Source organism: Dipodomys ordii, unplaced genomic scaffold (genome assembly GCF_000151885.1).
Source record: "Dipodomys ordii isolate 6190 unplaced genomic scaffold, Dord_2.0 Scaffold19, whole genome shotgun sequence".
Taxonomy (NCBI): Eukaryota; Metazoa; Chordata; class Mammalia; order Rodentia; family Heteromyidae; genus Dipodomys; species Dipodomys ordii.
This window is the reverse complement of record NW_012267235.1, coordinates 5,370,681-5,395,792: the sequence shown is the minus strand read 5'-3', so window position 1 is coordinate 5,395,792 and position 25,112 is coordinate 5,370,681. Positions and strand designations below refer to the sequence as shown.

General features: G+C 47.2%; 1 protein-coding gene across 1 annotated transcript in view; it reads right to left on the bottom strand.

The window, feature by feature from the left end:
* Ntn1 (netrin 1) overlaps positions 1–25,112 on the bottom strand; it is a 174,880-nt gene that overhangs the window by 49,880 nt on the left and 99,888 nt on the right. The window contains exon 2 of the mRNA XM_013013487.1: positions 13,603–13,791. Within this exon, the coding sequence (XP_012868941.1) occupies positions 13,603–13,791 (189 nt within the window). The remainder of the gene's footprint in view (positions 1–13,602; positions 13,792–25,112) is intronic.

Sequence of the window (25,112 nt, the reverse complement as noted above, 5' to 3'; positions counted from 1 at the left end):
TCAAGAAAGCAGAGCCTAGAGGTCATATATTAGTAGTGGTGGCAGAGTGATAGAAAATTTGGAGGTGTACCTTCCTTTAACAAGGAAGTATACATGTTTCCCCTCTCCTCAGCCCCAGATTTCTCTGTTGACCTTTGGGGGTAGTGCACAGCCTGGAGCCTGAGGAAGCCCAGGGGTCTGCAGGTCATATGGAGACACAGGGAGGAGGCCCTCCCTACATGTTTGGCAACCAGGGATCCATGGCTCAGGCTTCTGTGTCATAAACCCATAGAAGGTATATAGGAATGTACAAAGAACAGACAGGTACGGGAACCTCCTGGGAAGGAGACAGCCAAGCAGAGAGGTGAAGCCAGATATCTAGGTTTTAGGTTACTGCACAGACAAGATATGACATCCTCCTCCTGATAAGAATGAGAGCTGGGTGCCCCCCCCCTCCATGATGCTACATCCTGTGTAGCTGTGCCCAAAGGGCCCATTTCCAGCAATGAAGCAATCAGGACTTGGGGGTACATTTCCACTAGAACCATGAGGCTTTGGGCAAGAATAGCTACTCTGGAAGGTAGGGGATATCAGTGGGCTCATCACGTGAACAGAGGGTTGGAGATAATGTTCTGCTTATCTCCTTGTCCTGAGAAAACCCAGAGAAGGTATGCCTAGGATACAGCAAGGCATCCTGCGGATGCTTCTATTCATGCTACAAGTTGCTTTGTGTTTCTGCCCTCAAAGGGCAGAAAAATATCCAGGAAACTAAGTGAGAACAGAGATCCTAAAAGAGCTAAAGCAGAGCTTCCCAGCAAGCAACTTCCACACAACAGTCTAAGTCTGATAGGAAAATGAAGCCTCTCTTAGCAGCCTCAGCTAGGGTCCAGAGACCAGATTTAGAGTGAGGAGGAAGGGAAAAAGGAAGCAAAAAAAAAGTGGTCAATTGTTCATCACAGTTATCCTGGACATGCAGAACTTTCTGGAAGCACTGGAGTGGGAGCTCAGCCTTGGATGACCATCAGGATGCAGAGGAGGGACCTGGAGGGTCACCTCCCTGCTGGCTCTCATGCTGCAGGATCCGAGGGAGGAGATGGGACTTGCTCCTCAGAGAGAAATGCCTTTTGTGAGGGCATTGTTTTCTTCTAGCTAGCCTAAATTCAAGTTCACCCCCAAGGGTTGGTTGTTTTTGAAGCTAGTGATAAGCCTGAGCATCAGTGGCCAGTGGGAACATACTGAGGGTGACAATGAGGATGTGATAGCTGGAGAGGTCCTTTGACTTTTCTCAGTGGTTTACCAAGCCCATTCCCCTGATGGGAATGGTGACTACATTGGACACGCCTCTCATTTGGCCACATGAATGAGAATGAAGGCCCAGGATCCCACAGTCCAGCTCCCAAGGTGGATGGGAACTGTAGGAGCTCCTGTCAGCTGACCTCCCTTGGCCTGCTCTGCCAGTCTGCTGGTAATGTGAAAGTTCATGCCCAGGCCTTCTCCTCTGGATCCTAATGGAACACAGCTATGTACCACTAACTTTTGGATCTTCGAACTTGGCTGAAGGAAGGTCATAAAAGGTTGCTCAGTCACAAAAGGTTCTGAGCCAAGTTACACCCAGGTACCACCTTCAGCCCAGGTCACTGTTATCTTGGCAGGAGCTACCCCAGCACAAGCTCTGGGTAGAAGCAGGAGGACCATGCATTATTCTCATCTGGCCCTGCAGAGTTAGTGACCTCAACTGCCTGGACTGGCACACTGCTGGGAGGGGCCAGGTGCCAACTGAGGTCTGCTGGAGCCAAGGGCCATCAGCATGGTAGGCAGCCTCACATCTGCTGAGAACAGCAGGCTCTTCCTCAGGGTCCATCCCCTTTAATTAGAGAAGTGAACTGATGGCTTTGCTTGCTACTGGCTTTGCAAATCTCTCTCCCAGGATTCTACAAAGAATCCAACCCATGCATCTCGTCTGACTGAGGCACAACAGGCTTTCACACCAGCAAATCAGTGTTCTAGGAAGAGACCCCATTGTGTTCCAAATGCCGTTCAGGCACCACACCACAGGATGGGGTGGCCATCATCAGGTTGCATTCTGTCTGCTGCAGAGCACACCCACCCAGCCTCCTGCAGATGCCCTCAACACATCTGTATCTCAGGCACATTCACCTCCTCTGGTTCCTACAACCGCTCTGTCAAACTTGTGTGGTTGTACTGAGGGCAAGACCATAGATGGGAGAGTAAGTCACAGGACAAATGGGATCATGCAGAGATAGGGAGGCCCTGGAGCACTGTGGAGATGCCCAGTCCCCTTCTGTGGTTTTTGTTCTTCAAGAGGTATGCTCTGATCTGTTGCAACCAATATGATATGGATTCTCCGTTACTTGCAGCCAAATTCAACCCTGACAGAGATCTGTATCACACTCTTCTTCCCCGTCCCCCAGTCCTGGGGCTTGAACTCAGTGCCTGAGCACTGTCTCTAAGCTTCTTTTGTTCAGGGCTAGTGCTCTACCAATTGAGCCACAGCTCCACTTCTGACTTTGTCTGAGTAGTTTATTGGAGGTAAAGAATCTCACAGACTTTCCTGGCCAGGCTGGCTTTGAACCATAATCTTTGAACCCATAATCTTTAGATCTCAGTCCCCTGAGTAGCTAGGATTACAGTTATAAGCCACTGGCACATGACTTCATGCTCATTATTTTCTGTTTTTTTGTGTTTTTTTTTTCATTTATGTGGTTCTGAGGAATCAAACCCAGGGTCTCATGCATTCTAGGCTAGCACTCTACCACTAAGTTCTACCACATTCCTAGCCCTCACGCTCATTCTTAATGGGGCCAAATGGGCCCAAAGACTGATCACTGGAAATCAAAAATGGGGACTAGGGATGATCTAAATTGCACCCCTTGTGAGAAAGGTGAATTCAGGATGTGGGGAGAGAACTGATATATAGCGAAACACCTATGGCAAGTTCCTCTACCAATGAGAAAAAGAGAATCTGGCAATCACAGGCCGAGACTCTGAGCCTATGAGAACCTCAGGGCCCGGCCTTTGGAAGAGAGTAGATGGTGCTGTTGTGGACCTGCAAAAACAGACACACACATACACACATTTAGTTACACAGAAACAAGCACACATCTCCCCTCCCTTACACATACATGCACACACACAAAACATATAGCAGGAAACATACAGCAGGATGGAATGAGCCAAGGAAGAGAGATGAGCAGAAGTCCTTTCCTTTGTGGGGGGGCTCTGGTGAGGGGGATGAACACAGCCTCCCTAATTCTTTTGAGAACACAGCCTGGGTCAGAACATCCTCTACCGCAGGAAGTCCGCTTGGTGACCCCCATTTCCCTGGAAACCAGCCATGTTTTTTTTCCAGGGGGAAGTCAATCCCTTCCCCGTCAGGTCACCGGTTCATCTGCACCAAGCAGGCAGCACCTGGTCATGGGAAACAAGCTACTCAAAGTTTTTCCACGAAGAGAAAGGTGAGCCGAGAAGGAAGCCCAGGGCCCTGAGAATGCAGAGGGATCAGATTTCCCACAAACACCACAGACTGCAGAACCTCTGGGTTGAAGCAGAGCACCTAGGCTGTCCTTGCTTGCTCTAGGTCATCGGATAGGGACAGAGAGCTCAGAGAACTCGAATGGGTTTGGATGGGCAACAGGAGACCAGGCCTGGCTTCCCCCTGCCGATGACCCTGGGTTAGTGTTTTCCTCTCTCGACCACAGGTAGCTCTTGGTAAGGAGAGAGGTCACCTGAGGCTTTGTCTCCACATGCAACCAAAAGAACCAGAGTGGCAGCCTGTGCCCTTGGACTTTCACCCTCTAACTGCTCTGCATCGATGCCCTGGGCTGGGTAGGGGCTCATGTTTCAGGGCATGTCACCCTCTGTATACACCTCTCAATGCCCCTCCTCCCTGCACTAACACCTGCCTGTACTGTGCCAGAACGTTCTTGCTGAGACTGGCTTTCAGTGAAAACAAGGCTATCCAGGGACTTTAGAAAGCCCTGGCACAGCTGGCCTAGAAGAAGCTGGTTCTGTTCCCTGGTTTCCCATGCATGAAGCAGTGATTTGAATGCCTTCTACATTCTTACTCTGGTTCCCAAGGGCCCCCCAAACTCTTATCGGGTGGGCACGCAGGCCATTGACCCTCACACTGGGCTTTCTGTAATTCATATTGGGGTCTTTATCAGGAAGTCTGGCTACATCTAAGCAAGCAATCCAGGGTACAAACTTGGGGAGGAGAGGGAAGCAGGCTTGTGACCAACCCCCCTGGAAATGGGAAACAGAATAACAAGGCACTGACCCTCAATTCAGACATCAGCCCTGCTAGCCACTATGCCTCCAGCCAGTCTTGAAAGACAGATTCTGTCTGAACTCATGTTAGAAACCAAATCACATGTCCCTCCCCCTGGAATGCTAACCTTCATACCTAGGAATGAGACAAGACTTAGATGTAGGGTCTTTACAGATGTGATTCATTAGAGTGGGCCCTAATCCTATGACTTATAGGAACAGGGGATTAGGAGACAGCTACCCAGGGAAGACCATGTGTGGACACAGGAAGAAGATGGCCCTTATAAGGCCATAGAGAGAGACCTGGAACAGACCCTTCCTTCTTGGAGTCAGAATATGTCAACCTAGCTGGGCCCTTAGCCTTGGACTTCTGGGAGAGAATGAATCTCCCATGACTAAGTCACCAGGTATATGGTACCCAAACTGACTATGGTACCCAAACAAGACCTTTCTGTAGTGGTGTTCCCCAGAATCCAGAGTAGACTGTCCTGCCATTTAGCCCATCAGCCTAGGGTCCTCTCCTACCCCAGCTCCCTTGTTTATTTATCCATCAATGTGTATCTGGATAATTTCCATTTGGAGGCAGTCATGAATAATGCTGTTATAAACATTGTTACAGGTGGTTATATGACCTTAAGTTTTCATCTCTCTTGGATAAATACTGGTGAGTGGGATTGCTAGGCATGTTTCACATCGTGAGAGCCTGCTGAGCAGTTTTCCAGTGATGCTGTACCATTTGGAATTCCCAGGAGCAGGCAACAATTCCCATTGTTTCTTATCCTTGCTAAGTGCTTGGAATTGTTCAGAGGTTTTACTTATTTATCTAAGCAATTGTCTATTCAAATATTTTGCCCACTTTTAGTCTGGCTATTTTTTGAAGACTTCTTTATATATCCTTGGATTCCATCTATTGTTGGATATGGGATGTGCAAGTAATTTTCTCCCTACTAATGGCTTGTCTTACAGAAGGGATTTTTTACTTCTTTTTTTTTTAATGTTTTTTATTGTAAAAATACTGTACAGAGGGGTTACAGTTACATCAGTAGGGTAATGAGTACATTTCCTATCAAGCATTGTTACCTCCTCCCAGAAGGAACTTTTTAAAGATAGCCAGTCAGGTGATGGTGCCTATAATCCTAGCCATGTGGGAGAATGAGATTCAGATCACCAACACAGGCAAAAAAAAAATAAAGTCTGTGAAAGACTCATCCTAATGGAAGAAGCTGGGCATGATGGCAAATAGGTGGATTGCAATTCAGGAGCAGGTGGGGATGGGGCGGGGGTGCAGGGGGGGGGCGCGAGATGGTGAGGGGACAGTGCAAAAAGGGCTGGAGGTCTGGCTCAGAGGTTGAGCACCAGCCTAGCAAGCACAAAGCTGCAATTTCAAACCTCTGTACCAATATCACCAAAAAAATTTTTTTGGTCAGTCATGGTCCTGGCCATTGTCCCTCAGCTCTTCAGCTCAAGGCTAGCACTCTACCACTTGAGCCACAGCACCACTTCCAGCTTTTTCTGTTTATGTGGTGCTGAGGAATCAAACCCATGTGAGGCAAACACTCTACTACTAAGCCACCTTCCCAGCCTCACCAAATTAAAAAAAAAAATTAAAAAGGAAGCCAGGCACTGGTGGCTCATGCCTGTAATCCTAGCTAACCATGAGGCTGAGATCTGAGGATAACGGTTCAAAGCCAACCTGGGCAGGAAAGCCCGTGAGACTCTTATCTCCAATAAACCACTGAGAAAACCAGAAGTGGCACTGTGACTCAAGTGGGAGAGTGCTAGCCTTGAGCTGAAGAGCTGAGGGACAGCGCCCAGGCCCAGAATTCAAGCCCTGTGACTGATCAAAAAAAATAAATAAATAAAAAGAAATCCAAACATATCCCTCACATTACCCTTGTCCTTTATGTTTTCCCGTGCTCTTAGAAAAAGACTCACCTCCTTCCTAGATACCAATACGTTGACCTACACAGTTCTATCACCTCTCCCAACCAAGGGCCCACCAAGCCCTTGGCTATTTCCAGACTTTAGAACTGACTGGAATGCTCTTCCCTAGCTATCTTGTGGCTGCATTTTCCTCACCCCTTGGGTCTAACCTCAAATATTCTGCCCTTAGCCAAGTACCAGTTATTGGCTCATATCTGTCATTTTAGCTACTCAAGCAGCTGAGATCTGAGAATCACAGTTCCAAGCCAAGCTGGGCAAGACTACTATCTCCAATTCACCACCAAAATGCCAGAAGTAGAACTGTGACTCAAGTGGTAGAATGTCTGCCTTGATATGACAGTGCGCAGGCACGGAGATTTTGTACCAGTACCCAAAAAGAAAAAAAAACCCTCACCATTTTGTCCTTAAACACCCCTTCCCAGTCATGTTGTGCATCAGCTTTCTTCCCAGTGACTCTCCTTCCACTCTGTTTATTTCCTCCATGTAACTCACCATATTCTTTTTTTTTTAAATCAATTGTGGGGCTTGAACTCAGGACCTGGGCACTGTCCCTTAGCATCTTGGTGCTCAAGGCTAGCCCTCTACTACTTGACCCACAGTGCCACTTCTGGTTTTTGAGTGGTTAACTGGAGATGAGTCCCACGGGGACATTTCTGCCCCGGCTGGTTTCGAACAGCAATCCTCAGATCTCAGCCTCCTAAGTATCTAGGATTATAGGTGTGAGCCACTGGGGCCAGGCTTAACTCACAACATAATCATCATCTTTGTTATTCTTAACCTCACACCAGAAAGCAAGCACTAAAGACTAAATCTGTCTCCATCACCCCGACCACTCTAGTGCCTGACACACTGCAGATCCTCCATAAACACTTGCAGAATCAATGAGCAAATATCTCATGATCAGTGTGAACATCACTCAGGGCTTCTCCCCTCCTTTCTGCAGGGGAAGGCCATCTGTCTGCCCTGCACATCTGGAGTAAAGAATGACGAGGAGAGCAGGAATGATAATCCCCTCACATCCTCAGTCAGTAGCGACCTCAAGATGCAGGGCTCCCCACTCTGAAATTCTCCATGCTAACAAGGGAGCTAGGATAGCCGAAATCCAGATAATCCCTGATTTCACTTCAGCTGTCTGTGTCAACCTCCTCAAAACTGGGCTTTCCTCTCCTTGCCAGCACTTGCTAACAAGGCACAAAAGAATAAATGCTTCAAGTTGCACGCGGCTCCTTTCCCATCAAGGTGCAGAAAGCAGCAAGTGTGGGGGAGGGAAGCCCCATGATCTCAAACTGGGTTATTTGACCCGCTGTGGTCTAGTTAACTGGAGTCTTCCTGCACCTGTTCTATAGCAGAGGAGAAAAGCCCAGGTCTTCAGACTGGTTCCCAGAGGGTGACTGTGTGTGTACATGTGTGTGCAGCGTGTGCCTATGTTAGCACACACAGGCTTGGGGTAAAAGTATGGAATGAGGGGAAGCCTTAGGACAGAGAAGGCTAGCCAGGATCCCGGTCAGCTGTAAACCCCAACATCATTGGGGAGCCTTGCGAGACCATCTGGTCTTTCTGAGTGTGACTTTCAGAACCAGGTTTAAAAGGGCACAGCCGTCCCTGCTCTCTGTGCCGAGCCCCGACAGCAGCTGCTGGGCACATTGCTGTGGTTCAACTCATTTGTGATTTCTGTTCCAAGAGCACGCAAATTCTTTATGGAGAGTGTGCAAGCGGCATTAGAATAAACCCCAGGGCCCTGCCCACTCCTGTGGGAATTAGCTACAAATTCCATGCCAGGCCTGAGTCCTTTGAGCAAAAGTGGCTGGTTCTCTCCAAAGTTCTCCCTTCAGTTCTCACCGCTCACGGAAAGAACTAAAGCAAGCAGTGAGCCAAAAGAGGCGTCTCCACTTGTGTGTGCTGACGTTCATGCAGGCCCGGTTTTCTGGCATCTCTCTTTTCCTTGACTTGTACAAATATAACAGCTAACATGTACAGAGTGCTTGCCATGTGGCAAGCCACAGTACCTCATTTAACATGCTCTGTAACCCTAGGAATGGGACTGTTATGCCTGTTTCCAGAAAAAGAAAACTCGGGTTTTAAAGGGTATCTTGTCCAGAGGTAGAATTTGAACTCTGGTCTAAGTAACTCTGAATTCCACATTTTTTCAAGCTGTTCACATCAAGCTTATGTGCTGAGGTCCACTTTGTGCTCTCCTCGCAGCAAAAATCCAAAGGAAAGACTCCTTTTCCCCAAGTCATATGTCTTTAACATGACAACCAGAAGCTCCAGGAACTCAAGGAATGCAAAGGTTAGGAGTCTTTTGTGCTCAAGTCCTGCAGATTGCTGGGAATGTCCACATGAGATCAGAGCATGAGAAGAGATCTGAGAGATGAGGACAATCATAACCAAGGAAGTGAAACCGCAGAATGGCCAGGGATGAGCCACAGTGCTAAGCTAGGAAGACACTGTGTTAGCCCAGTGCATTATGTGGGCCAAATCACAGAACTGAGACAGTCTTCATTTGTAAAGATTTTTTTTGTAAAACAAAGCTGCCTTCACTTGATTTTTCTGGCTTTACCAGCAATTCCAAGTCACCAGATCGTAAATATGGCTACATGCTGTTTTCAGGGACCCAGGATATTCTAACTCTGTAAGAACAACATGTATCCTGTGGAATGTCAAAGTCAGGAGGGACTCAGCAACCAATAACCTGAATTCTACAAGTGAGAAGACAGAGAGGCCTGAGGAAGGCCTGTGATTGGCCCAATGCCGTACAGACTCTGAACATGAGCCATATCCATAGATAAAGACTGTCCCATCACTCAGGGAACACAGTAAAGATGCACCAAAATAAAAGCAAAGTGGAGGTTCCACACAGTAGCTCTGGAAGACAGAGGGGGCTAGACAGGAGTGCTGACTTCCCACACCAAACCTTAGCAGAGCTACCTCAGAAAATAAAGAATGGATGGGGAGCCGTAGGAATGGCCGGCAAAGACAGTGGGGACAGACCTAGGCTCTGCCCTGCTAATGATTGCATCTTCTTAGGGCTCAGGCACCTTCTTAGTAGCCTTCATTCAGCCACATTCACTGCAGACTTGAAGGGGGCAGGGCAATGAGTGAGCAAAAGAGGCTGCTCAGTGAGATGGAACGCAGCCCTTTGTACGGGGATGCTAGATGCGGTGGGTAATTTCTTAATTCTCATCGTAATGCGGTTCACGGGAGACTCTTGGAATGTCTTTATCCATCACAGATGGTTTGGGAAGATGATAAATTAATATTGTTATCAATGGTGACATGGCTGAAATGGTTAAATAGCAACGTCTTCTTTGCAGGCTCTAAAAAGAAAGAGCCTCCAAAGTCCATAAAGAAGACAAATGGTAAACAAAACCTCCAATCTTTTGACAGATTCCAGGACGAGCATCATTCACAAACCATTCTGTGGAGAAAGGGGAGAAATTCATCTCATCTGACTTTGTATAGGACAAGAGCCCACACCATAATGAGGCCATCCTAGTGCTGTGAAATTGCACTGAATAGCTGGAGAGTGCAGCGGCTGTTCCCTGGGCATGTTTATTACAGCCCTTTGTATGCACCAACCCTGCCAGCTCCAGTTTGCTTATAAACTAGGGGAGGGGAGAAAGAACCCAACAAATTTGTTGCTATGAAACTTCCCAAATGGGGAGGCTGCATAATAACATTTGGAATCAAATGCCCTTACTCCAAGCTGTTCTTGTCTGGGTCCACCCCTGCTCTACATTGAACAAGGTCTTGAGTCAGCCAATCACCAGAGTGTATGGGTGGCCTGGGGCCCCTCCCAGGACCTGAGAAGTCAAGGAATAAAGAGAACCCTAGGACCATTCCCAAGCCAACTTAGGCATCCAAGAGCCAGTGGTCCCGATTCCTCTATGAAAATTGTCTGAAACAATGCATAACAGTGCAGTCTTCACCTGAAGGTCATTGAGGGGGTTTCCTGAGATCAATCTCAGGAACTGGGGCTAGGGCCAAAGTTACATATATAAGATTGAAAGCCTCTGAGAACAAACTGTCAAAGCTCCGTTGGCACAATGATGGAGCCAACAAGCTTCCATGAAAGAAAGCGTTGCCTAAACCGTATAGCTCCTCAAGATAAGACAGAAAGCTTCTGTAGTCATGGTGGTGGTGATCAGGAGACTACTGTGTGAAGATCTCAGGGGTATACATTCCCCTAACCAGCCTCTGAACATCTCCTAAAACTGCTTCCCACCAAGATCTTAGAGGCTATTTTGGTAAGAAGTGTGTCCCTTAAAGTGCCCACCTCAACTAAAGAAGTGACATTAGTTAAGGGAAGAGCAAAGGGGAAAGATTTGGAAGCTTCAAGCGGTATCTTTCTTCACCAATTAGATGGCTGGACCTTTCATATGGGGAGGGGTGGGGGAGTACATGCATGCATGCGTATGCTTGTGTGTGTGTGTGTGTGCGCGCGTGCGTGCACGTGCGCACGCGTGTATGTGTGTATCCTCAGGGTCTAGGTGCTGTCCTTGACCTTTTGTGCTTAAGGTTAGCACTCTACCACTTGAACCACAGCTCCACTTCCAGTTTTGGTAGTGAACTGAAGATAAGAGTCTCAGGGACATTTCCTGCCCAAGTTGCCTCTGAACCACAATCCTGTGATCTCAGCCTCCCGAGTAGCTAGGATTATTGTACAGGTATGAGACACCAGTTAGATTTTGGTTCCTTACTAGAACAGATCTTTTCTCACCAATCATGAAGCAGGCTATGTTTTCCCTCAGCAATCAGGAAACAGTATCATTAAAACATTGGTCTCAGGCTGGGAAGGTGGCTCAGTGGTAGAGCGCTTGCTTTGCATGCATGAGGCCCTGGGTTCAATTCCTCAGCACCACATAAGCAAAAAGAAAAAAGCCAGAAGTGGTGCTGTGGCTCAAGTGGTAGAACGCTAGCCTTGAGCTGAAGAGCCGAGGGACAGCGTCCAGGCCCAGAGTTCAGGCCCCACGACCGGACCCCCCCCCCAAAAAAAAAACATTGGTCTTTCCCCATCAATCAGGTGGCAGGTTCCTTGAAACAGTCTTCTCTAATTAAAAGACATCCTTTCCTGCAATAATTCCCAAGCAGGTCATGATTGTGCCTCCTTGGGCTGAATCCATCTTTAGATTTTTCTTTCCCCAAGTTCTTTTCTCAGGATTCCTACCAAGTCTGGGGACAGCTGCTGCTCAGGACTGGTCCTAGCATTTGATATCATAGAAGAGGAATGCCCTCTCATCTACCCAAATCTGTCCCCTCTAGAAACGAACAAAGGAAGCCGAGCAATTCTCTTCCAATAGCAGGAAGTGGTAGGGCAGGAAATAACCAGTGTCCTTCCATGTACAGCCCAGATCTTCTTACCCACAGGCAGAGGACTGCCCACCTGAGTGACTGCTGTGGATTCAAACTTCTTGGCCAAATCCCCAAGAAATGTATGTGTAAGCCAGCTGTTTACAAGACCCCTGGCCTCCATTTCTTCTGTAAAAGAAGAACAACAAACACTTTGGGCAGCAAGCAAAGGAGTTGGACACCTTCCAACTATGTTCTCTGAAAACCCAAAGGAGTCCCTCTGGTCTTACCCTGCTTAAATGTTCCTGACAATGCAGATCTTTCTCGGGTCCCTTTGCTTGGGCCACCTTCCCATTCTTAAGTCTCCTAGGGGATTCCTCACCTAGAACAGTTGACTTTCAAATAAAAAAACGCTTCCAAATTAGGAAAACTTTATGCTCAAATTTTTCTTGCCAACCACCAGAGGCAATGATAAGGAGGAAGAATCAGATTACTCTTTGGGACCCCCTAACCTGGCGAAGTTTTTGATGGCCATTGTTTGTTGTTGATTTTTGGAAGTGTTCTGCACAGGCCCAGCTAGCCAGGTCCCCATGCTCAGGGTTGAAGCTCTGTTGTCACTCTTTTGAAATCCTTCCTCGTTTCTGGACAAAGAACTCCATATTTTCATTTTGTACTGGGCCCAGAAACTGATGTCGTCAGTCAGGCACTTAAGTGCCCAACATCTGGTGGATTTCCTGTTATGAAGACGATCCTTCTGCTTCATTCAAAAGCTGAGCAGTGGGGCCCAATGGAGTGGCTATAATCCCAGCTACTTGGGAGGCAGAGATTGGGGAAGATCACAGGGCACTTCAGGCAAAAAAAAAAGCCAGTCATGGTGGTTCATATCCACAACCCCCCAGCTACAACAAAGTAGAAGGATTAGAATATAAGAGTAGCCCTAAGCAAAAACTGAAGACCCCATCTGAAAAAAACATCTGAAGCAAAAAGCAGGTGGGAACATAGCTCAGGAGCCTACTTAATATGCACAAGGTCCTGAGGTGAAACCACACACACACACACATACACACACACACACACACACACACACACACAGGCTGAGCAGTGGCTGGAAAGGTAGGTTTCTTTACTTGGACCTAGTTCTGCCATAACTTGAGAAAACCATATTAGGACCCCATATATGCTGAGATCCCCCTGTAGGAGCACTCCAAGGTAAACATCTTGAGTAGCATACATAAGCAAGCCCTAGTCTATCTATGGGCCCCAACCTTTGAAGGAGGAAAGCCCTGGATCCTGGAGTTCCCAAAAGCAAATGTGGGGAAGAGGCCCCATTTTTCACCTACCACCATCGCTCAAGTCCCTAGTAGTTCATCAGCTCCTCTGAGTCATTTGACCATTGCTTCATTTTTGTTGGTGGGAGAAAAACAAACAGCAAGAAAAGTTAAAACATTAGTCTTTGCTTCAGTGAACAAAGATAGAGTCTCTGGTCTCCTTTTCTTTCTTTTTTTCCTTTTTTTTTTTTTTTGTCCTGAAAAGCAAAGCTATTTGCAGATGGATTAAATGTTCCTTCTGAGACTCTGATCCTGAAACTGCCAACCTCATTCTGACACTGTGTGTGTGTGTGTGTGTGTGTGTGTGTGTGTGTGTGTGCGTGCATGCGTGCGTGCATGCGTGTGTGTGTGTGTGTGTGTGTGTGATATGGGGGTGGGGATGGGGTGCACACATCCAAAGAAGTATGTCTACGTGGGGTTTGGGAAAAGAGGGTCCTTTGTCCCGATGGTAAGCCTGGTGAGCATGACTGGAGTCCCTGTGGTATGCAGCACACCTGTGCAGAGAAGCCAAGGAGGGGGAGCAGAATGGGAGGTGTTGTGGGCTGGGCCTTCACCCTCACAAGAGATCACACCTTCTCCTTTCTTCTCCTTTGAGCCATGTCTCCATTGCCCCTTTGTTTTGGCTTACACCTCCACATACCAAGGAGGCTGTGCGTGCGCATACTTGCGCATGTTCAAAGACCTCAGTCTGTGCTGCTCTGTATAGGAACTAGGAAAAAAGCAGAAAAGGAGAGGAGAGGAAAGCGTAGGGTCCCCCGTGTCCCTAACAGCCTACCTTTGCAGGCCTTCCGGTGAGTAATGGGCTTGCCCATGTCCCGGTAGAAGCCCTCCTTGCAGTAGTGGCAGTGGCGGCCAGCAGTGTTGTGACGGCAGTTGAGGCAGACACCCCCGCTCTTGCGCCCCGATAGCTTATACAGCTCCATGTTGAAGCGGCAGCGCCGGGCATGCAGGTTACAGTTGCAGGCTGCAGGGAAGACAGGGCAGGGAGACCATCAGCCAGGGTACAGGGAGGGCAGACACTCTAAGGGCCAAGACATTTTGTCCCCCTCACCCCAGGAGTTTTTTTTCTTGGCTCCCCTGTTTGTACTCATAAACACTGATTGATATCTTCACGGTGCCATGGCTGGAGGTCCCCAAATTCTTGTATAACAGTCCTAACCCTCCCACCATCCCATCATTAGTCAGAAAGGTCTTTAATGAGGTGACAGAGTTAAAATGGATCCTAAGGTTGGGTCTGCCTTCAAGGCATCTGTCTGCACAGGAGAAAATGTGGGCACAGGGAGGCTCCGTGACAGTGTACACACACAGGGAAGACCTGCTGAGAGGCGGTCATCCATGAGCAAGGACAGAGGCTACAGGAGAAGCTAGCCCTGTTGACGCCGTGATCTTGAACTTCTAATTGAAATAAACATTACTACCATCACACTCCTCCTCCCCCCCCCCGCCCCGCCCCCGGCCCATCATACACACACTGGGGCAGCCTCATGGCTACTTGCAAGGCCTTTGCTTCCACCCTTCCACACTCTAGTTTCCTGGAGTCACATATACCAACCTGCACCTTCCTTGCTCCCTTTCTCATGCCACTGCCCCTTCTCCTTCCCACTACCAACCTGGATGCCTTCCTTTCTCCTAAAGGTCTACAGTCCTGGTCTCTGGACCAACAACTTTGTTCCCTCTGGCTTTTCTTCCTGCCAGGCCCACTTCCCCATGCCTATTACGTGCCTACACGTGTGGCTTTCCCAGCTCACCATGACACTCTCAGGGGGCTTTCCTGTGCCCCTCTCCAACTCTGTGCTCCCAACCCACTAATCCCTATTTCCAGCTGCAAGTCTGTAGCCTCCTCTTGGCTCCAGAGAAAGGTGCCCTCTCTACCATTAAGCTTCCAATCACCCACCCAACACAGTCATCCCCTGTATCTGCCAGTTCCCTATCCTCAGATTCAATCAACCATGGATCTACAATATTCAGAAAAGAAAAGAAAAAACAAAACAAAATGTAATCTACTGCAATGCTTTTTTTTTTGAGGGGGGGATCAGTTGTGGGGCTTGAACTCAGAGCCTAGGCACCATCCCTGAGCTTTTTTGCTCAAGGCTAGAGTTCTACCACTTTGAGCCATAGTGCCATTTTTTTTGGAGATAAGGGTTTCACAGACTTTCCTGCCGCAGGTGGTTTCAAACCATTACAGGCATGAGCCACCAGTGCCCAGCTCTGAAATACTTTTCCCCCCTTCTTATTATTCCCTAAATAATATAAAACTATTATCACAGCACTTGCCTTAGGCATTATAAGGAACCTAGAATGTAGGTTACTTGCAAATACTATGCTGTTTTATGGAGGAACTTGAGCATCCATGGATTTGGGAATTTATAGTAATCCTGAAACCAATTCTTTCTAGATAGAGCCAACTATAAGCAGAGCTGAATTTTTTTTTTTTTTTTTTTTTTTGGATCTGGTCGTGGGGCCTGAACTCTGGGCCTGGGCATGTCCCTCAGCTCTTCAGCTCAAGGCTAGCGCTCTACCACTTGAGCCACAGCGCCACTTCCGGCTTTTTTCTTTTTGCTTATGTGGTGCTGAGGAATCGAACCCAGGGCCTCATGCATGCAAGGCAAGCACTCTACCACTGAGCCACCTTCCCAGCCCGCAGAACTGAATTTCTAAGGACCAATCTGAATGACCATGGGGATAAAGCTGAAATTATCCAGCATGGCCTTGGGACTCTAAGGAAGATACACCTGGTCCAACCTCAGCTCTGTTTTCCCATTACTCCCTCCTGCTACAGTTGTTCCAAACTCTGGGAAGTTTCAAGAGCCTGCCAAGCCTGTGGCTCCCACTTGCCCCATCCATTGCCTACATGTGAAGGTCAGTCCTTCCACAGACATCCTTTCTCCATCCGGCTGCATCCTTCCCATGCTCCCAGTATCTTAGTTTCAGGGTCCTTTCTAGGTCTACTTCCCCCATCCCCTGGATGGCTGAATGACCCCACACAGTTCTTTTTACTTCTTCTATGATCTCCTGCCAACCTGCCTTCTTTGGGCTTCCACCTCCACGATAACCCCAGTTTAGATCTCATTACCTATGTTCACACTCAGATACACCCTGCCTCCCTCTTTTTAAGCAATCTTACAAAACATAGGTTCCATTGTAAAATTTCCATCCATGCTTATTACATACCTTGATTATATTTCACTGCTTATTCTACACTTATGCTGTTTGTGTGTTCGAAACTGCATTTCATGGAATCTCAAAATAAATGTCACGTACTTGAAAAACAGATGCAGAAAGAGAAAAGGCATACTCCTCTTTCCACCAGCCAATGTGTACTCAGGGCTTTTCCTTGCAGACTTCCTTAGCCTGTGTTCAGCACTGGCATGATTTCTTTCCTAAAAACATGGATTACACCTATCTACCTTCAGTTTTGTAGACTGTTATTTTTCAGAATTTTTGTGTTAAATATCATTTGCCATATATATGGTAAATATAGATTATGTATCATATAATATATATGCAAAATAAATATTTAAAAATATTTTTTAAAAAGCTTGGATTTTTTGCTCAAGGCTGGCATTCTACCACTGAACGACACTCAATTCCAAGTTTTCGCTGGTTAGAGAGAAGAGTGGGTCTCTCAGCTCTGTCTGCCTTAGAGTTATAATCTTCAGATCTTACCCTCCTGAGTTGGTAGGATTACAGGCACTAAACCACCAGTGCCTAGCTGGTCACAATTACTTTTAAACCTGGTACTGTATGGTATGAGTGTAATTCAAGCTCCAAGGTGCTTGCAATCTGAAGTAGGTGCATTTAACTGTAGTCCACTCCCCCAGTGATGGATCACCCAGGAAGTTCCTAGTTTGTCACAGTTAGAAGCAACAGGGCTGGGAATGTGGCTCAGTGGTAGAGTGCTTGCCTTGCATGCATGAGGCCCTGGGTTCGATTCCTCAGCATCACATAAGCAAAAAGAAAAAAGCGAGAAGTGGCGCTGTGGCTCAAGTGGTAGAGCGCTAGCCTTGAGCTGAAGAGCTGAAGGACAGTGCCCAGGCCCAGAGTTCAGGCCCCACGACCAGACTCAAAAAAAAAAAAAAAAAAAAACAGAAGCAACAAGATAATTGTGACCACCACAGACTTAATGGTAATCCTTTCAGACACACCTTTGAACACACAACATACCCTAGTCTAATTTACAAAAGTAAAGTCCATTCCTCAAGGCAAAATTCTAGGTCACATTTTGATTTACTGTACGTGTTTTTGTTTGGTGATACAAATCACCAAGTTGCCAAGTAGCCCAGAGAAAGGCTGAATTGGCTTCCCCTCCCACCAGCAGGAAGTGACAGCTCTTATTTCACCCCACCCTTGAAAAAAATAACAATACACATTTGGTATCAGCATTCTTTTTCTTTTTTAAAAAAAAATCTTTGCCAATTTGTCTGGCTGAAAAAAAAAAAAAACCAGGCACATGATTTTAATTTGCATGTCTTTGATTACTTAGGAGACTGGGCATTTCTCCATGTGTCTATTTCTATTTCTGTGTATTGCCTGTTCATGCCATTTGCCCAGTATTTTTTTTTTCATATAAGGTAGGATTTTGTCTGTTTTCTAGCATTTGTCTCTGATTGGCTAGAAAAAATATTTGCCTTTCCTACCACAAAGTGTTACAAATATTTGTACTAGTTTCTTATATGCTATTTCTATGCATGATTTTTAAAAATTTAAATCATTTTTTCTTTCTGATGCTTTGTGTGTGTGGGTGTGGGTGTGTGTAAGAGGGCTTAAATTCAGGGCCTCTGCTCTGCCTTTTGCTCAAGGCTGGTACTCTACAACTTGAGCCATGCCTCCATTTCCTGGGGGAGGAGGGGTTGGCAATTAACTAAAGATAACATGGACTTTCATGCCTGGGCTGACTTCAAACTGGGATCCTCATACATCAGTCTCCTGAGTAGCTAGGAACACAAGTATGAGCCACTAGCGGCTGACATATGTTTCTTTCTATGTTCTTTCTAGAGTCAAACCCAAATCTCTCATTAGTACTCACTGACAAGTAAAAATGCAGGAGGGCTTTAGAGGAGAGGCTATAACAGCTCACACCCTGAAGTCTGGAAGCCAGATTAGATCAGAGGATAACCCCAACTCCTAAGAGCCTTACTAAGTGTCCTCAGCAAGTATCTCCAAGTACTGAACTCAGCCAGGCACAAAGAAAAGCCAGCTACAGCCCCATCCTGCCCTCTGCATAACGCCTGTTGCCCTTAACTACATCCTCAATGTCTCTTTGGACTCGCTCAGCCAAACAAGTAGTATAGAGGAACTGCTCAAGAGACATAAAGTGACCAGCCAGCCCAGGACCAAGGAGCTGGTAAGTGAAGGACTATAATCTTCCAGCAACCCCTGTCCCAGGAAAGGATCTACACATCACTGCAAGTAATAGATGGGCCCCTGAACCAAGATCTAATCCACAAGCACAGAACCCTCAAGCCCTGGCACACCTGTCTAAGGCTGGAAGGATTAGTGGAGTCTTATTTCTTCCAAGCTTCCTTTGTATCAGGAAACGTTTCCTAGTAGCATCTTTCAGCCCTTGGAGACAGATGCTTATCCAGTGTCCTATATAAAAGAAGATTCAGCCCTAATGAAACCCCCAGCTGGCCTCTGGGCCCCTCCTGGGAGAGAGGCCCCTCTCTTCCCCACCCAAAGGGGAAACTGGGGCTGGAATGTCTTTTCCATACACACCTCACGCCAACAAAAGGTTCTCCCCAAACAAGTGGTCACACAAAAGAAAACTCAGAGGCCAACATCAAAAAGCAGGGCTCTCCTCCCTCCCCCAGCTTCTCAGAGCTGTCAGGGGACATCAAGTGACAATTGCCCATGATCAGACTTCTGCAAAGTATTTTACAGCTTGTTTTCTTTTCTCTTTGTTTTATTTTCTTTACACAAATGGAAAAATGCATCAGAGAAAGCAGCTCACATCTGGATCCCCTTGCTCCCAGGCAAGGTGTCACCCAATTCCTGGCCGATCCCCAGCCCCTGCCTCGTAGAGACACCTTAATCCTTCATGCTTTCCTGTTTATCTCTTGCTTCTCTCAAAGGCAAAAATATTGGGTATTAGTTTCATTATCAGATTTCAAGGCGGGAAGAAAAGGGCAGCTTTGTGAGAACAGAGGTCAGTGAGGAGGGAGGGGGTGGAAGGCCCAGGCGTTCCTGAGGGACTAGCATGGCCAGAACAGGAGCCCTGCCCTATCACTGAGGTTCTGCATCTTTCCCAGGAGCCACAGCTTCCCAGAGACCCCAAGCTCTGTGCCAGCTGCAGCTATCATTGGGGGATCACCGAGGGTACACCTCATGTGGCTGATTTCAGAACCCAGCATAAGGCAAGACAGAAACTTGGCGGGGATTGGAGACCAAGAGCCAGCTCTTATCCGTCTCCCCCCGCACCCCCACCCCCACCCCATCAAAAGTCCTGTAAGTTCTATTGTAACACATGCAACTTCACAGTTGCCAACATTTCTTAAGCACTATCAATCTCTCCCACAAATCTAGACTTGCCCAAACAACCCCAGGTAAGTCCAGTTCAAGACACACTTACAGTACTCTGCTATAAGCCAGTCCCTGTCTAGGCCATGTAGGAAACAGAAATGGTTGGCAGTTTCAAGTGTCCAAGGGCTCCTACCCTAACAGAAAGAAGGGACAGATAAACACAAATGCTTTCAACTATTGGTTGATGAACTGTTGGTTCAGTGAGGATAGGGACAGTCTATGCTCATTTATCCACCAAGACTATAGTAGGCCTGGATATACTTTTCATATATAAAAGATAGAGAACATATAAAAGAGATACTATGAGAGAGACAAAGAGAGGACATTTGAGAGAGGATGGATGGATGGATGGATGGATGGATGGATGGATGGATGGATGGATGGATGGATGGACCAAGTGGATTGTCAGGGTAGTGAGATAATTGGTAAGTGCATAGAGAGATGGACCAAGTGGATGGATGGGATAAGCAGATGAATGAATGGATTGGTTGGATTGGTTGGAGGATGAATGGATTGTACAAACAGATTCAGTGGATGGATGGATGGATGGATGGATGGATGGGTGGATGGATGGGTAGATGGGTGGGTGAACAGAAAAGCAGTAGAGTAGGAAGACAGATATGTAGATAGATAGGACAGAGGATTTACTGACACCGTTTAGTCTTTACTGTTGCTTTGAACTATTTTAAATTCATCTTGATGCTTTTAACTTACCGTCTTATGCTTTTAACGTCTGTCCATTCAAACAGACTGAAGTCTTTTAGGGAGAGAAACACACTCTAAGCACCATGGACCCTTCCCAGAGTCTAAATCGAACCCTGTACATAGAGACTGAATTTGTATCCATTGGTTTGTTAATAAACTAACCTACCCAGTCTTATTCCAGGCCCAGACATGGATTTTTATAGATTCTGGCCCGAATTCCCCAAACTAATTCCAAGTGGCCCAGTGGCTCTGTCAGTGAAGGGCCACCTAGCTGTGGGCCGTGCCAGAGACTCTGGCCCTTACTAGGACCCCTCCTCTTCCCTCCTAGCTTATGAGATCAGAGTCTTCTCTCCCAAGGCAGTCCTTTTGAGAAAGCTGTCCCATGTCCTCTATGTAGTGTCACATATAAGTGTATGTAGCTGAACTGACCAAAAATAACTGACCTATATCAGCACCATATGCAGGCTGCCCTGGGCTGTCTGTGTACAGGAATAAGCATTCTTCTTAGGTATGTCCTTAGTAGGGGCAGACCACAAGGGCAGGCTGAGAAAGACAGACATTTGCTGCTTTCTTCAATGATTTTAGGGGCTGCTGTCTACAGACCAGGAGACATGTGAGTTTAGAGAACCCAACAACAAGCAAGACAAAGTCCAGCCTTAAGGTGTATGGTTTTGTGTGTGTATGTGTTTGTTTCTGTTTTGTACTGGGGCTTTAACTCAGGGCCTTGTGCTTCCACTTGAGTTTTTCACTCAGGGTTGGTGCACTACTACTTGAGCCATGCCTCTACTTCCTGCTGGTTAAGATAAGAAGAGTCTCATGGGCTCTTCCTGCCCAAGCTGGCTTTAAACCATCATTCTCAGATCTCAGCTTCTTGCGCAGCTAGGATTATAGGTAGGAGCCACTTGCACCAGGCTCAAGGTTCTTTGGATCTCAGAGGAGAGAGGAACTCATGAAAAATCTGCAGCCTCTGGCTGTGATCATTGCTGTCAGGAATGACAGGAAAGCCACCTTGCTGGGCCCTTCTGAGGTAAGAAGAAGAAGAGAGGGCCCAAGAAATAAGTCAAAGCACAGCTAAGGTGATCTGCCAGCACTGTTCCATCTGAACCAGCATGAGGGTTACTTGGGAAGCCATTTCAATAGACTCTTAACAAGATCTTAGGCAATGTTACCACTGCTAGCTGGCGTAACCATGTAACCAAAAGGAAAAGAAATCAGAATGGAACCCACCATGTGGAGACATAGCCCTGCCAGAAGGTAAAGGGGAGAGTTTACAGCAGGGAGTCTGTGAGGGGGGAGCACGCAGAGGTCTGGTTTCATATGAGACTTCTCCTTAAACAATTGGTTCAGAGTCATAAAAATATTTGAGAGCTATTTTTAAGAGTTTGAGGTCACTCGTAATTCCTTTTCTTTATGGCTTTGCTACTCTACTTTGGTACTCGATTTATTTTAAAATGTGCCTCTTGGTTATAAATTTTAACTATTCCATCCGCCACCGCCGTGCCCTTCCCCTCCCCACCCCCCCGAAATAAGTATCTTCTGGGCCCAGTTTTTTTGGTATCTCCCAAAATGGCCCGGCTAGCAACCACAGCTCCTACACACCTGGCTGCTGTTGGCAACTGAGAATCACTCTAAGCTGGACTCTCAGAAACTTTTCTGGATAAGTGGCTGAGGCAAGATGGTCCTAAGCCTTTGAAGGACCTGCAACATTTCTGTGTATCTCCAGATAATCTAGGCCTAAGAGAAAGGATCACGAATGTAGAAAAATGTATAAAACAATCAAAGCCCAGACTTTAAGTCTCACTTTTTTCTTGGCAAATCTGGTGGCAGGTGGATTTACCTGTGCAACAAATATTTCCTGAGCACCTATGGTAAGAACTGAGGTTACAGGAGTGAGCCAGAACAGAGCATTTGGAAATGCCAGGGGTAGTTAATACCGAAGTCACTGTTGCCTCCATCCAAGACTTAGCATTACTAATGCAAGGAAGGCTTAAAGCAGCAGGGGCTAGCTAGAGTGAGCCAAAGAGATTGGACAACCACTAAGAAGGGCATGAAACAGGAGGACTCTAGTTCCAGACAAAGCTCTAGGGTTTGTAATCATTTGGTGCTAACTTGCATTTTTTGAGAGGGAGGAGAGGGAAGGGTACCAGTATGGGTCTTGAACTCAGAGCCCCACACACTTGCCTAGCTTTTTTAATCAAGGTTGATGCTCTTCCACCAGAGCTACACCTCCCCTGCTGGCTTCTTGATGGTTAGTTAATTGGAGATAAGAGCCCCACAGAAATTCCTGCCTGTACTGGTTTCAAACCACAATCCTCAGATCTCAGTCTCCTGATTAGCTAGGATTACAGGTGTGAGCCACCAGTGCCCCAGCCTCGCTTCAACTTTAATGGAAAGTAAAAATACCAGGAAAAGTTCCTGAGACAAGTTCTCCCAAAAGAACTAGACAACTTGCTTATCTGAAAACGAAGAATCAACAGGCAGCAGCAAGTCTGTCCACAATGGGCAGAACAGAGAATGAAACTCTCAAGGAACCCAACCAACAGGAGAGGAAAGATGTTGTCATTGTGAGACAACATTCATTTCTTCATTCAGCAAATGTTAATGGAGCCCTCTGGAGGTGCCAGACTCTAAGTGGGAAGCAGCACTGAGGGGTTCATACAGCAACAGGATTTTACTCTCTTAACAGACTGCAGCCCCTCTTCCTTCTTTCCAGCTGTTTTCAATCCAAGTAACTCCAAAGCCCATCCCAAAGCCCCAAGACATTTCAAGGGATGCCCACCCCAGAACTTCTGACCCCAGAGGTCATACAGAGACATGAGAATGTGCTTGTCTAACAAGATCCCATGTTGTTTGGATTCTGCCCATCTAAGGGCCACATTTTGATAGAAAGAAAAAGGAGGCTTGAAGCCCTAGGACCTGGGAACTCACCACGCATAAGTGGAAATCCCACGGCACACAGACACAGAACATCACTAGAAAAAGAGCTGGACCCAATAAGGAAGGCTTGGGCTCTCTTATCCCAGATCTCTTGTTCCCCAGGTGGTGTGATCCTGGAAAGTCCATTTGACCCCTCTGTACCTCCATATTCTCATCAGAAAAAAAAAAAACACATCTGGATCTGACCACTTGCGCACTTTTACTTCATCCTAAATGTCTACAACTGCACAATACTAAAAGCTCATGAAAAGGCAAGGGGCAGAGCTGAAGATAAGTCAGCACAACTGCCGTGGAGAGGGTTCCTGGGAGTTCAGGAGAGGAGTGCTCTAGGTGGTGATGAGGACCATTGTGAAGAGCCCCAGCACAAGGGGCAGGGGATGTGGTTATGGAAGAGCAATGAGACACCACCATCATTCCCAGCCTTCCCAGGCAGGCAGGTGTATCACACCTCAAAGAAGGTGGAGGTAGTAACAGGTCTTTCCAGGTAACAGCCTGGGAAAGGAGCATGGTCAACAGAGCTGGTGACAGCCTGGTCCTTCTGGAGACAGGGTCTGGTGGGATATTCTCCAGGGTCCTAAGCAGAGAAAAGCATCTTGATAGAGAACAAGCCAAATGGTCCCCGCATCTCTGAAGTTTCATGTTTCTCAAGTTTGCTCCCTGTGGTCAACTGTAACCAGAAATTAAGGTCCCAGCTAAGCAATCCAGGAGCTCCAAAGCACAGGATCCATCCTTCTGACTTATCAGAAGATCAACAGTAGCCTACCATCAGGCTAACAGCCTGGGCCATTGACCTAACTTGATCATACTTTATCACAAGGAGAACAGTTACAGAGAGAGACCATATTCACATCACTTGTACTAGTGTATCCTATTATTCTTTATTTTATTGTTAGCTACTGTAAATCTTTCACTGAGCCTTATCAACTGAATTCAATTGTAGGTATATCCATAGAGGGGAAAAATAGCATCCATATGGGTCAGCACTGTCTGCAGTTTAGGTTTCAATTGGGGGTCTTGGAACGCATCCCCTGCAGATGTGGGGAAAAACTCTAGTCTGCTTTGAGGTGGTCCCTCCCTGCTCGGCCCTGGAGCACCTGACACCAAGGTTTTTCACTGAAACCCTGTACCCACTTGGTAAATCCATCCTCTAGGGAGACAGAGGCTTACGAGCTCCGATAATGAAAACAAAATCTCACTGAGGGCTATCTCTTTCTAGGATGCCATCCATCAGGGGAGGAGCAAGGACATTTTTCTTTTAATTAAAAAAATTAAAAAGGAAAGGAAAACAAAGTGAGAAATACTTTGGAACCCAGTCTCCCAAGCGAATGGGTCAGAAAGGCTGGCCTGGCAAAGACAGGCTTTAGATAGTTTCTGATAAACTCCCTGGAGATAAGTGGCCAGTGTTTGTTGAGGGCTTAGGGAGCTTTAGCCAAGTCTGATCACAAAGCCACCCTCTGTCAACAGTCCTACAGGCCACTAATAGGGCTGAACAAACATTGCAGTAACAAGTTCTTCACACCTGTGGGGCGCTGGAAAGGCCGGGCTCTTTTGTCAAGACCCACAGACAAAGAGCTGAGGGAGGGAGTGTGGGCCCCCACCTAGCCAGGCCTCTTGAGCATCTGGAGAAAGGCCTAGAGTGAGAGGGGCGCGGGGGGGGGGGGGGGGGGGGGGGGGGGGGGGGAGGGAGAGAGGGGGAGAATGGTGAAAAGAAGGGAAAAGGATAAGGGCAGGGGAAGATAAGCCTAAAGTTTGTTGAGCCGTCTCCTAACAGCCGAAATGTGGGCCTCAGTCAGCAGGGACATCCACTGTTGAACAGGGGACCCTTTGAATGGGCGGGGGAAAGGGCCACAAGCAAAACTGTGGTATGGGGTTCAGAGGGTCCAGAAACCACAGCTGAGACCCTGTAGCTCTGGCTCCCTCCAGGAGGGGCACATCCACTCTTTTGCTCTGCTGACTGTAACAGGGCCATCTCCCAAATCTACTTGACCTCCCAGTCACTTTTTCCACTGACTTTTTCTCAGTAAACATCTTAGCCTTTTCTTTCCCCTGCCCTTTTTTGGCTGCTATGCCTCCCCTTAAGGCTTTGACACGATCCCCGCCCCCCTTCTTCCCCCCCCCCCCCCC